Source organism: Psittacula echo, assembly GCF_963264785.1.
Source record: "Psittacula echo genome assembly, chromosome: 2".
Classification (NCBI taxonomy): Eukaryota; Metazoa; Chordata; class Aves; order Psittaciformes; family Psittacidae; genus Psittacula; species Psittacula echo.
In genome coordinates, this window is record NC_137737.1 from 41,171,922 (window position 1) to 41,186,857 (window position 14,936).

The 14,936-nt window shown below is 38.4% G+C and overlaps 1 protein-coding gene across 2 annotated transcripts in view; it reads right to left on the reverse strand.

The window, feature by feature from the left end:
* Positions 1-14,936, reverse strand: part of PIP4K2A (phosphatidylinositol-5-phosphate 4-kinase type 2 alpha) — a 117,117-nt gene that overhangs the window by 23,769 nt on the left and 78,412 nt on the right. For both annotated transcript variants that reach the window (XM_080639424.1, XM_080639423.1), the window contains exon 4: positions 8,549-8,701. In XM_080639424.1, coding sequence (XP_080495550.1) covers positions 8,549-8,701 — 153 coding nt within the window. The remainder of the gene's footprint in view (positions 1-8,548; positions 8,702-14,936) is intronic.

Sequence of the window (14,936 nt, forward strand, 5' to 3'; positions counted from 1 at the left end):
CATGAAGGAATAGCAGCTAGGTATCTCAAGTACCAGACTAATAACCCCTTCCTCTCAGCTGCTAGGGTCACAGTCTTGACAACTAAACCATCTCTTCAACCTAGCTATTGCTAACTCTGATTTTAACCTTTCTGGTCCTAAGTGTCCCCCTTCTGGAAAACAGCAAAGCCACTAACACAGAACATGTGCAACATACCCACTATAATAACATAAAATAAATCCTTTGGTTAGCAGTATGTGACCCCCTCCCTTTGTTCTGTATTATGTAACAAGGTAAAAAAGGCAATGAATGAATATTGCCTAGGTCCTGTTCGTAAGTTAGGGTTAGCCATTTGCTAACACTGCTGTTTCATGTTAGCATTTTGTAAACAAAGCCTTCTGAAAAGGCAGTGTTACTAGCGTGTGAAGGAGGACATGAAAAGCTCTGCTAGTCCTGCTCTTCACTTGATATAAAGGGACTTGGTTGTGTTCTTGCAGACTTCTAAGAGACCTTCTCAAAGCAGAACTTGTACTGCAACAGTTGTTTCCTACCCTATATTGACTGTGGACACTCATGCCACTGCAAATTAAAGAAAAGCCCCTAGAATTATTTCAGTCTTTCCCATGACAGCATTTCTTATCCTGATCAGGAGACAAAGGAAAGAGGGAGGGATGCCACTTGCTTTCAGCATCTACGAGGTTGGTCTAGAACTTCCTACCTTTGAAACTATCAATCCCCCATATCTGCATCACAGAGGAGGCAAAACGTGTCATCTGTTTGGGTGGGAGTCCAGCAGGACTTGCACTGGTGACTGCGGTTGGCAGATTTTCAATTTGTCCATCTTGATATAAATGAAGTAGCAATTTAGTCACCTCAAGGTGTTTTTTAGGAATGATTTCCTGAAGTTTCCCACTCACAGCTGGAATAAAAGTGAGCCTAGAAAATAAGCCGGTACATGCTTAACAGGACTGCTAAAGTTCACTGGAAAAGACCTTCACTCCTTTATGTTAACTCTTTCTAAAAAGAACATTAAAACAATTCTATCAAGCAGCCTTGCTAAATAAAACTGTAATACTTAGATAATACATTTACAAGCCCTTATATGCAGTAACAAAATCCATCTTTTTTTACGGAGTGTTGCAATAAACACCCCATCATTTTCTGTCAATCCAGGCAATTTTCATTTTTCTGCACAGCATGAGGACAATATTACCATTAACAAAATAAAGTATCATCAGCATGTTGACATATTTGATCAGCTGTGAAGCATAGGTTTCAAACATGTAATTTTTTGAGCTCTCTTGAAAGTCATGCTTAAAGCTGAAAATTAGCAAGAACTTCTTTATGACCCTGTATTCTCATAATTTTTTTTGTATACAGCCTCAAGATTTCTTAATAAGAATAGAATTTTCCCTATGTCATTTAAAAGAAAAATAAGATTCTTAGCTTCTTGCTTTCCCATGGTAATGCTAGCAAGATATGAGTAAAAGATAACATAACGCATACAATTCATTGGCAAAGCATCAGTGCCATTTTTAACTCTTTTTGGAAAAATAGAAGGTAAAATTCCCATTTTTGCAGTCTCCTCTACCCCTGGAGATAATCTGTGGAATGATGTGGCATTGGTGAAGACTAAATCCTGAATTATATCTATCTCAGTTTTATGTGAAAACTCAACATTGCTCTTTCTCACAGGCAGCCCTATTTCACTGGAATGGGCTGCCCAAGGAAGTTGTGAATGCTCCATCCCTGGCAGTGTTCAAGGCCAGGCTGGACAACGCCCTGGGCGATACGGTTTAGTGCGAGGTGTCCCTGCCCCTGGCAGGGGGTTTGGAACCTGGTGATCTTAAGGTCCTTTCCAATCCTAAATATTCTATGATTCTATGAACCTACTGAGGCTTGATGTCAGCCCGTCTCAGTGCAAATTCCTACATACCTAAGCCCCAGCTTTCTTTTTTGGTGTATCCTCCAACCTGTATTGTCACCAGTTCAGTGAAAAAAATGTTTTTAGCCTACAGAAATGTTCTTCTATCTATTTATGATTTTAGTATTTTCTCCTACCTTCCACTTAATAACACTGTGCTATTGTTATTCCTTGATTCCTGCACAGCCCTGAATCCTGCTCTTGGTGCCATTTCCCATTTTTTCACCTTACTGCCTGCATTTTTTCCCTTTCATTTGCCTTCCTGTTTCTTTAATTTTTTTTCCCTCTCCAGAAGCTAAGGTATTTCCCCCACCCCCACTTTGTTTTTTCTCCTTTCTGCTGTGGTTTCCCCTTTTTAGCTCATCCTATTCTTTCCTTTTTTCCCATTCACTTCCCCAGCACTCTGCTGTGTGCTGCCTTGGGTAAACAGGCAGTCCCTCTCCTTTACCACTATTCACTATTTCTGCTGGTTGCCAGGGAGACAGGCAGTGCAATAGGTGTCAGTTTTGCATATGATTACCTGTGTAGGGAAGAGAATGTGCATTGAACAGGGACAGCTACCTATAGGAAACCTAAAGGGTACATGCACTCATGAGTAGTTTTATAGTGGAAGGCTTGTACGCTAACCATTCCCTCTTGTTCACCTGCTTTGAGATGGCTTCTCAATTTCTTTACTGAAGTTACCTGTGTGTCAGAACTGAGGAATAATAAATCCCTTTTGAAGTCCATTTTAATGAAAATAAAAAAAAGGTGTTCAAAAGTTGCTGGTTTTTCTGACACTCAAGTTGCTTTCATTTATTTTAAAAAACTTTTATCTACCCATCATCTATTCTCAAAGAGCACCAGACTCCACTTTTACACTAATTTACATCAATTTAAGATTTAAAGCAAGTTTATCTCACTGGGGAGGCCAGGATAGCTCGATTCAGGCATTTCAGAATCAATCATTTGCCTAAAGAGTTTTGCTCAACTGCCACCAATTTCTACCCCTGAAAACCATATTTGTAGTTTAGAAGATATCTACAAATAAACTAGTATCTACAACAGTATATTCTGTATTTGATGTAAATTAATAAACCTTTTGCACAGGACAGCTCATTCAAAAGAAATATATAAATATAGCTTAAATATACACTGAAATGAGAAGTCTTCCATTAGGAGGAAGCAGGTTATTACCTGTTCCTTAAACATGGGATGAAATCTTGGCAACACACTTGTCACAGATGACTTTGTTGAGTTCTCCCTTAACAATGCCAAAAGGAGAAGGTGGTTTAATTCAATTTTTTCTGGTCCATGCTCTTGGGGTCAGGAGCATAGATTTTAAACACAACTGCACTATATTTAGAGGTATTTCAAATGAATAGTCGATTCTGCTCTCAAATACTACTTAAGTATTTAACATGAACCTGCTTAACTCACACAGTTTTAAATGGTGAAACTACATCTATGAGCCCATACAATAACAGCTTTTCTAACACTTAAAAACCTGACCCATTTGAGCATAACCATGCTTCTAGTGCATTTGATAAGTAAACAATGTTCAGCCGAAGTAACACCTGAAGAGTGGCAAGAAGAGTTCTACTAATAACTGATAGTATGCCAATAACAAAAGCAGCCCAAACCAATTGCAAATTATTAAAATGTGACTAAAAGCAGTATTTCATACTATGTATCACAAAATACTACAGCAGTTAGAAACAGGCTAGCATGGAAATTCAAAGCATAACATGTGATATACATTTGTATTTACCGTAACACTTAGAAACGTATCTGGTTCATGCTCTAGGCCAGTTTGTCTTTAAATATAAATAGAAGACTGGTCCATGCATGATGGACTTTATAGTCTAGTCATAAATACCAAGATGCTTTCCAACTTCAAGCATGCAGAAGGACATTATTCTCTGTTTCCTTAGAAGTGGTGGGCTTAGTTGGTTGTTGCTTTTTTTTCTTTTTAAAATCTGCAAGAGAAAATAATGATCTCTTGTGCGTCTACTCAGTACTGAAAGTGTCAGACTCATCTGATGAGTTGACAGAAAGCGTCAGTGTTTAGACTGAAGTGTTCACCATCTGTCTGAGGTTGTGGGCCTGGCTGCCACTAAAAAAAAAAGGCAGGCATCACATCAGACAGGGTAAATGAATTAAGCAACTCATAATTTTAGATAGGAACTATAATTTACAATTGCCAGGACTATTATTTACGATTCAACAGGTTTAATTTGGAATTGCTATATATACTTATATGGTGTTTCTGTAGTAACTTCTCCTGACACTCCTTCAAGCCTGGTTCATTTTTAGCTATCTACACATTTCTAGCATGAAGCCTTCGACCTGGAATTCAACCCTTTTGGTTTAACTCTTGATAATTTCTTAAATTTACAATAGTGGCAGTAATACTGTAAATTGCAATGCACCTAACTTGGTTACTTTTGCAAAGTGCTATGCCATATTGCAACAGAACTCTACCCAGAGACGAGAAAGGTAATACCTCAGCCAAACTGAACTTACTTTGGTTTTCACTCCTAACCAGTTACTGTTTCCTGAATATAACCTGATTTCTCTAAGGTGGACAATCATGTCCATTATAACTCTGGTTAATCGAAAACCAAGCAATTTCGACTTGGTATTTTTTGACTTACAAGTGTTTACAAGCTATGCAAAATTCCTGCTTCTTTTGTAAATACCTAAGTAAGTGGACTGTGTAACTATAACCTCAGCTCTTCACAGTTCCAAAAACCAGATAGGCTATTGTACCTTCAGACAGATGGAGAGAGGGATGGAAAGAACTGGATGGGTTTGTGGACTATAAATCTCCATGATCTCCAGTTACTGATGAAAAAACCTTCATTTCTACTTTCTGGTGGCAGTCTACATGCTTCTTTTTAATCTTTGGTAACTTCACAAAAAATCATTGGTACGTGGAGTTACATTTTGGAGGTGTCCATGGGAGAACTGCCCTGCTATGTTTTTCTGCTGACCACACTAACTCTCAGATGCTTCATCAATAGCTTTATAGTTCAAAAATATACAAGTAGAACGACAGATATTTTGCAAGCGCTAGGGATGAAGACTCTTTTGGTGAATGAAGAACGTACCCAGTCTGTCACATTTCTGACTTCTCATGGTCCCCTCCCCAATATTCTTTGTTTAAAGATAGCTGTCCTCTTGCATTTATCATTAAGCAGCTCAACATCTGGTAGAGCTTGTTTGGTCCCAAAGCAAGGGCAGAGGTACTTCCAAGGTTTAGAACGATTCTATCAGCTAGGAACTGTTAGCCGCAATTAGGAAAACAGGTGAGTAATATTATGGTTTAAACTTTATTCAGAGTTTTAACCCAGGGAAGAAACCTGGAATGACTTTGTAGAGCTGGGGGGGGGAAAGGAATGAGAAAGAGACAGGAAAGAGATGATCTGCAATAAATGGCACAAATTTCACTCATAATATTGTCAGAAGTAGCCAGAAGACATTTACTGCCCTCTTGGGCAGGTGGAAAAGGGTACAAGATACCAAGGGTTTACAAATTACTGTTCATAATAGATAGATGATCTAACTTCAGGTTGCCCAGGGGTACTTGATCTCTAACAAGGGAGAAACAGTCTTCTAAAATTCACATGAATCACCTCTCTAGTCTTCACGTGTGTGAGAAAGGTTGTTCCTCCTAGATCATCCCTGCACTATGTAACTGGGTTGAACATGTCTGCATGCTTCCTTCCTTGGAAGACTGAACCTTTCAAATACAGCTCTGCTCTAAGGGCAGTCTCACAAGGATATGATGTAAGGACATGCCACTAGAAGTCCCAAAGTAGTCCCAAGCACAATCACACCTGGGCTGTGAAGCACATTTAGCTGGGACAGAAATTTTCATTTACGTGGTGAGTGCTGCTGGCAGTCAGCGAACTGAAAGTGGAGAAAAGCAAACAAGCAGACTTTTCCCTAGAAATCCTGTACCTGGTACATTTGTGTGTAATTACAATTAACCTCTTTAACTGAGCAACAATTACAATTAAGAAAGACACTGGGCAGTAAGTTAAGTATGTAAATCAGTACAGAGAACTTAACGTTTCCTCTACTGGCAGAAGAGAATCTGCTAAAATAAACTGAACTCAAGAGAAGTTGTTTTACTGACAAAGATTTCCACAGAAGTACCAGTGCAGTATCTGAAACGTTTTGTACTACTGCGACTATGCCATCTGATAGAACCATAAAGCCACATCAATACCAGTGAATTAGAAGGGTCTTGGACTGTCCTCTGGCATCAGTCCTAGTTGGAATGGAGTAACTTACATCTAAATTATTAAATTCTCCTCTAAAACATGATGCTCATATTCAAACTGCTACGTAAGAATAATAACTGACCTGAGTTAATACCTTGACCCTTGCCAAGAATTATTTGGGAGACAGCTAGCTGGTCCAAAGCAAAACCACAACAGAGATCATTAATGAGCTCGAGTGCCAAAGGATGTTATCTGGCATTGCGCTGTTTGCTAGCAGAAAGGTAGTCTAAGGCAAATCTGTGTGGAATGAATTGGTCAAGGGAATTATTAAAACCTTTCCACCAGGACAACAGGTTTTCTAGACTTCATCAGGCAGGCTAAGATAAGCTTCACTTGTCTGAAAAATATCTAGAGAAATCAGAGGACAAGCTGCTGTACCTAATGATTCTAAGCATTCAAATTTCAGCAGCAACACACAGGACATGGTATCAGCTGTCTCCAGAATAAGTAGGATTTAGTTTAAATTTTTTTTTTTTTACTTACTTCAAAGTAATTTACTTGTTCAGTAAATTGCTGAAGATACTGCAATTAATTTATGTCATTGAAAAGTCCAGTTATTAAGCTGTCTCTGTACCTGAGTTCCTCTGCATTTACAACACTTTGTAACGTGCTCTCAAGTTCTGAGACAAAAAAACACAAGTCAGATCTTTATGAGTCTTTTTCAGGTATCTCAATGAGAGCTATTCTTCCAATGATATATTCCTCCAGTGCAAAATGAAACTAGGTGCCTGGTACAGATAACTTTCAGATAGTTATTCCTTGTAACCTAGCTTATTAGGAACACTGATGTTTGAAAGCATTAATGAAAAAGAGTCCAAATTATGAAGTTCATTCACATTAGCACTGTCTTCATTAGCACTCTTGAAAGGAGATGACTGTTTTGAAAGGCAATATGACTTTTCAGCTGGATAAAGTCTCAAAATCTGGATCATTAATTATAGCTTCTAATGCCAAATACAAAAAGGACTATAACTTTAATGCCTTACAGATTGAACCCAAAATTGTAAGTCTGAAAACTAATAAAAAACAACCCCCATTACAGTTAGATAATAGTTTAAAATTTTTCTTTGGTAAAACTGTATTTAAAAGATTGGTTTATGAACATGTCATAGTGATGATATTTATCTACGTTAAAACAAACACATGGTGATCCTGTATGTTATTTAAACAGAACAACAACATGCAGAGAGAGAAAAAAGTTCATATCACTGAAGGCTTTCCAAGCTACTCTGGACTTCGAGGGCATTCAGACATCTTCCTTCAACACAGAAAGGGAAGAGAGGGAGACAGTCAAGCAGCACCACAAAAATGGCTGGCAACACCTTCAAACCCAAGCACCCTGAAAGCATGCTTTTGTTTCCCCTCCACCTCAAATGATGACTTTAAAACTGGTTTTACAGAAGTAACAGTATTTAAAAAACCTCAACAAACAAAAACATTGCAAGAAAAAAGAACCAACCCCCCCCCCGCCAAATCAAACAAAAAAACAAAACACACCTAAAACAGCTGTAAAAAAAGTTCCAACCCTAAATACCTTGAAGATTTTACCAGAAATCCCAACTCAGGAAAGTGAGCAGGAAAATGGAAAGGATAAAAACCCCTTCCTAGTTGGTATCAGATTTTAGATGATTTTGAAAGGCTTTTCCAATTTCTGCAGCTATAGAGCTTATTCAAACAGACCTAGGGCTAAGGAAATCATCACTGATTTTATCAGGGCTTCTCATATTTTCCAAGTTCTGCTCCCTCTCCATGCCATCCACAGAAATTATTCACTGACACAGTATGACTGCTGGATTTGAGGGATCACCACTGTTCAGTTTTGACTTTACTGTTGTTTATGGAAATTCACACTGGCAAAACCTGGCTTTTTATTTGTAGGAATTTTACATTAATTAAGTCTAATTTTTCATTTCTCATACAATAGAACATTAATTGTTTGAAATCTGTTGTTAGTGAAACACAGAACATTTGGTGATCAGACCGGGAAGAAAGGGGTCACCTGCACCACTGATATACAGGTACACAGGTATCTATCTCCAAGCTAGCCCAAGAAGCAAGTATCCTCATGCCTGAGAGTGCACTAGCAGAAAGAAAGAGCATCTTCCTAGTAAGGTTAAAAAGCCTATGGCCTCCAAGTTAGTGTCTGTCTATCATACAGACATATCATTTTACTGAAAGCCAGCTTAGCTATTTAGAAAAGTGCAGCCTTGTGAACTGCAGACATACAGTAAATTGCTCGTGCAAAAGGGGAAATGTCTGAAGTGACTTTTCTCCCAATTACTCATTTAAAACTTTTAACACTCTAAAAAAAAAAAATCGACATTATAATATCTAAGAAGAGATCCCACACCCTGATAGTATTTAGCATATTACCTGATGGTATTTCTTCAGGATGTTGTGCATTTCTGCTACATCTTCACTTGTTATAGTTTTGATGATATATCTTTTGTCGTAGGACGTATGAAAGCGGGCACCACTGCGTGCTTGTGAATCATTGGCAAGGGGTGCGCTTCTTGTCAATGAATTCTGTCAATTGATTTAAAAGAAAAAAAAGCATCAAGTCAGACAAAACTATGCAACTTTTAATTAGAACAAAGATAAATCACTCACGTTTATTTTTTAACCTTTTTCAATACATCTGCATTGAGCTGAATTCTGCAGAGCATGTAATCACAGACCACATTATCTTGACAAGTCACTTCAAAAATATTCTGAGAACAAAAGAACGATTGGGGGAAGGTATTGCCCATCAATGGTTCAGAAGTTGTTCTCAGTGCTGAATGAGAATTTGTTGCACTTGGTTACGTATACTTTATTAGCTTTTGGGAAAAAAAAATACAGTAATTAAAAATCCAAAAGGAACACTGTATTACACCACAATAACTATAAATAGAGGATTAATCTGTAGCCGCAGTATCACTTTAAAACTGAGCAAGACTGTTCTTGAGGCAGTGTGATTTGGTAACATTAAAAAAGATCACAACGAGGTTGATGAGCTCTACTACCACAGCTATAACAATGCTTTCATATCTAGTGTTAAGCCAAGTAATATTATTGTACAGTACACCTCCTTTTGTAAAATATGCCTACCTACCTACAAACCCAAGGGGCAAAGATTAGTTAATGACCATGTAGTAGTTAGAAGAAAAACCTGCTAGAGATTAGTGACCATTTTTAGATGGAAGCTTCAGACTACTTGTGCTTGAGACAATAGCAAAAGAAGCCTTCTGCTTTTTCAGAAAATAAAAAATAGATTAGATTTCTTTAAATTTACAAACAGGAAAAATACCTTAGAGAAGGTACAACAACTTGCTTTTGGCTGGAAGCATCTTTCTTTACCATTACAAGTTTATGCCAGTTGCTACATACTTGAATTACACCACTACTTTTTTTAATAAGTAGCAACTTATTAAAGTTTTTTAATAAGTAGTAACTTATTAAATTTAATAAGTAGTAACAATAAGTAGTAACTTATTAAAAAGCCTTGAGAAAACAAAATGATGTTCTTACACCCCATGTGTACTTCCCAAAAAATGGACCATAATCTGAAAAGGGTAAACAAGTTTATTACAGACTGCTGGAACACTTCCATGTTTATAAAACAACCCTCCCCCCAAGCTGCTGCTATTGTTCCTCATTGTACGATACTGCACAAACAGTAAATCTTGCTAAACTGAAATATACTTCCCCCTTCCACACTCGCACAGTGCAATGTCCTTCCTGCCAGAAGAAAAGCCATTTTCACAGAAAGTTTTCATAAAATTTTGTATACAAACTGAAAGGCTGCAGATTCCCAAATAGCAGAGGTTCAGCTCTAGCTGCTACAGAATAGGACGTATGTTTGCGTCGTTTGATAAGGCACCATGGAATTAAGACACAAGCCAGATTTACATTGGAAGAATGATAATGCTTTCAGAAAGTAATTACAAATAAATTCAGTCTACCACAACCAGGTACCAGACCTACAAAATTTTATTTTTATGTGAACTATGTCTTATTTGGAAGTTTTTGCCACTGGTAAGTATTGTGTGCAGTTCTGGTGTCCTCAACATAAAAAGGACATGGAACTGTTGGAACAAGTCCAGAGGAGGGCCACGAGGATGATCAGGGGACTGGAGCACCTCCCATATGAAGACAGGCTGAGAAAGTTGGGGCTGTTCAGCCTGGAGAAGAGAAGGCTGCGTGGAGACCTCATAGCAGCCTTCCAGTATCTGAAGGGGGCCTACAGGGATGCTGGGGAGGGACTATTCATCAGGGACTGTAGTGACAGGACAAGGGGTAACGGGTTAAAACTTAAACAGGGGCAGTTTAGAGTGGATATAAGCAGGAAGTTCTTTACAGTAGGGGTGGTGAGGCACTGGAATGGGTTGCCCAGGGAAGTTGTGAATGCTCCATCCCTGGCGGTGTTCAAGGCCAGGCTGGACAGAGCCTTGGGTGACACGGTTTAGTGGGAGGTGTCCCTGCCCGTGGCAGGGGGGTTGGAACTAGATGATCTTAAGGTCCTTTCCAAGCCTAACTATTCTATGATTCTATAAATCTGTTCCATAGAGTTATCAAGCTCTATGGACTTCAGCAGGAGCTGGACACACAGACTCAACCCCAGAAGACTAGTAACTTTTATAGAGTAGTAACCTCAGTCAAGAGATGAGGGCAAGTATAGCCCCAATTTAAGAAGGCACTTGAACTCATATGATTATGTCTCCATATTTAGAGAACCACTGATTTCAACAGGATAAACTTATCCCAAACGTGGAATGCTTTCTGAAGTCAGTTTAATACGAAATAAAAATATTTTCCCACAAGGTTACTCTGTTCAACTGAAATATTCAGAATTAGCAGGAATAACAGTAAACTACCTAAAAGCTCTACAAGGTCATACTAGAATGAAAAACTTTATTATGACATGCAGGAGAAATAAAACTTTGCGCTCTTCTCCAGCATATTTCTAGGCTTGTGCAATGAACTACTATCACTACTAATATCTAAAGTGATGTCTTTCTCCATTATTCTCTCTATTCACTGAAGAAAGAAGGGATGTGGGCACTTCCCTAATGTTTATAAATAAAGAGCTTTTCTAGACTGATCGTAACAGAGGTTTAGGGCCAACAACTGTAGACTCAGTTCCTTCTCTGCACTGGCTTTTGGAGAGCCAATTTTAACACCGAATCACAGAATAGTTAGGGGTGGAAAGGACCTTAAGATCATCTAGTTCCAACCCCCCTGCCATGGGCAGGGACACCTCACACTAAACCATGTCACCCAAGGCTCTGTCCAACCTGGCCTTGAACACTGCCAGGGATGGAGCATTCACAACTTCCCTGGGCAACCCATTCCAGTGCCTCACCACCCTCACAGTAAAGAATTTCTTCCTTATATCCAATCTAAACTTCCCCTGTTTAAGTTTGAACCCGTTACCCTTTGTCCTATCACTACAGTCCCTAACAAAGAGTCCCTCCCCAGCATCCTTATAGCCCCCTTCAGATACTGGAAGGCTGCTATGAGGTCTCCACATAGGCAAGTCCTGATAACACCATTGCTTCACACGGTGTTGAAGATACTACAGAAGGAAATTTAAATACTACTGTAGCTTTCTTTACCTGTTTTCAGTCGTTTCCTATTCAAATCAGTTTCCCACCATTCCACCACTGATGTGTTTTTATGTACTGATAAAGTCTATTGAAGAGGACAAGTATCATAAATAGATCTTTTTTTTAATGCTGCACTGGATATCAGCACTCCATTAATCTTCAAATAGAACCATTAATAGTTATTTGTTGAAACTGACCTCTGTAGAAACCCCTTCTGTTCTAGAGTCACGACTTGGCTTTGCTTTCAGGGCATTTATTTAGTATGTTTAAGATGAAAAACTTATAATAGAAGTTCAAAAAAAAATTGTGCAAATTCAGTTACCTTCACCACAAACTAGAAAATATGATGTAGCATAATAATTATTTTTTATTTGGAAAAAAACCTAAGCATGGGTAATCATTAGTGTACGTAGCAAATTAAACTACCGCTAAGTTATTAGGCTGTAATTCACTTAGCAATAATAAAGGCTGCTGGGTAGTTATTTGTTATTGTTCCCAGCAGAAAAAGCTGCATTATTCTGAGGTTAACTATTGCAATAAAGCAGTAACCAGAGTTTTCTGAATATATTTTACCCAGAGAACCTTTGTCTTCAAACTGTAAGCAAGGTAGTATACACCTCAAAAGCAATTAACCTGGGGGAAGACTTAAGTTGCTTAGCTATAAAAAGCTGCAAAATTATACTTGCTAGTATGCTACTGGACCTCTGAAGGAAGAGGGAAAGAGAGAAGATGGGAAGGAGAACCTGAACTAACATTAGTCTGCAGAATTTCAAATATTCTTCAGGCATATTTTAACATTCTCCACCAAAAGACTTGTCAGATTTGAAAGAAATTCAGACCTGGTACTGAATGAAGTATCTTGCTAGCAATGTCTTGACTGAGATACAACACAATGGGACATGCTGCTTTTTTTGACTTTCCAGTTGCTGAAGCTCAGTTACTACTTCTGTGCCCAGAATGGGACAAACTTCCCCCCCCCCCCGACTTCTGACTTCAAATATGCCAACTGCTATTCTATAACCATTTGCTCTTTTAAATTAAACCTGTCACCTTTTGTCTTCATAAGCACTATTTGGCACAGGACAGCTTTTCTAAGTGTTAGGCCTTGAAATTAAGTTCTTTCTGCTTTTCTGTCATCATCCTATTATTAATATGGAATATCTAGTATATAGGCATATTTACGTTTCAGATTTCTCCCCCTCCATGATAGAATATGGTGCGGGGAGAAACATAGTGACTAAGGATGAGGAAGAGGATAAGGCACTTAATGCCTTCTTTGCCTCAGTTTTTAACAGTAAGACCAGCTGTCCTCCAGGTACCCATCCCCCTGAGAAGGAAGACAGTGACAAGGAGCAGAATGAAGCTGCCATAATCCAAGGGGAAATGGTCAGCAACCTGCTACACCTCTTAGACACACACAAGTCTTTGGGGGTGGATGGGATCCACGCACCCAAGGGTATCAAGGGAGCTGGCAGAAGTGCTCACAGAGCCAGTTTCCATCATTTCTCAGCAGTGCTGGGTAACTGGGGAGGTCCCAGTTGACCGGAGGTTAGCAAATGTGACCCCCATTTACAAGATGGGCCAGAAGGAGGACCCAGGGAACTACAGGCCTGTCAGCCTGACCTTGGTGCTGGGGAAGGTTATGGAGCAGAACATCCTGACTGCCATCTCCTGGCATGTACAGGACAACCAGGCAATTGGGCCCAGTCAGCATGGGCTTATGAAAGAGAGGTCTTTCATGAAAGACTGGATATTAGGAAAAAATTTCTTCACTGAAAGGGTTATCAAGCATTGGAACAGCGTACCCAGCAAAGTGATGGAAACACCATCCCCGGAGCTATTTTAAAGATATGTTGATGTAGCACTTAGGAACACGGTTTAGTCATGGGCTTGGCAGTGTTAGGTTAAAGGTTGGACTTGATGATTATAAAGGTCCTTTCCAACCTAAATGATTGTATGACTCTATGACACTTGATGCACTTCAAATATGAACAGTATAAGCAATAAGACATTCTGACTTAAAAAGAAGCAACAGCTGTTATACTAACAAAATGAATCAACTAGTACTCCTTTTATCATGCTTCTTTCATTACAATTCAGGCTAGACAGAAAAAAGTATAGAAACCAGTCAGATCCAATAGAAATTAATAAACAGTAATATTTTCAATCAACTGGACGAAACCTTGTGATCATAGACTTTTTACAGATTCTTGTTTTTTCCAGCAATAGCTTTTTATTAATGGAAATTAGTTCTACCTGATTACTATAATGTTAACTTAATTTCAAAGACAACTATCATACCAAAAAGGTTGCTAACAAGATACTGTATCTGCAGATTATTATTTAGCACACACTGTACTGTTAATGCTTTATGGGTTAAAAATAGTGATGCATTTATTTTTTAGTAGATGGCTATTTTATTGTTAGTTATCTATACCAAGCCTAATTAAGAATGCTCACTGCTATCATTTTCCCACATGCATATTAATTTGTTAGAATAAACCAGCCAAGTTTATGCTAAGCAATGCTGTTCCATAGATGCACAGGAAACCCAAATGCCTTCTCTACAATACTGACTCTATTAGATGAATTAAACATCAGATACTTAAACATTAAACACGCTTAAAGATAAAAACAACCTCTAAATAAACAATCTCTTTGACCTTATTTTATTAACTCTCCATTCCCGTGGTAACTCAATATGCTCTCTTCAGATACAGAAAGTAGTTCCTTTGAACTCTGAAACAAGGTGAAACATGGAGGACGTTAATATTACTATCTACTGTGTTTTCATAGTAATAAGTTCATTAAATAAGCATGGTTTAAAAAGTTGGGAAAATAGATCTAATTACATCATATTTGCTGATTACTAACACTGCATTACTGCTTTCTTGTGCTGATAAATGTATGGCTAAGTATTGTCTATGGGAAGTCTTATTTGTAATGGTTAGTTCTTACTTCTATGAACAGGGAAAAGTTCAAGTTCCTTCTAAAGTAAAGCTTCCTGGTACCACGAAATATACCTTGCCTCTCAACTATAGTTATATTTGTTCATATTGAGAAATCAGGCTTTAGTAAACATACATATACTATTGCCTCTCATGACAACAATGAATCTTTAACGAAGGAGACAACAAGAACTGGCCTGCACCACTAAGTTATCATTAGCAAGA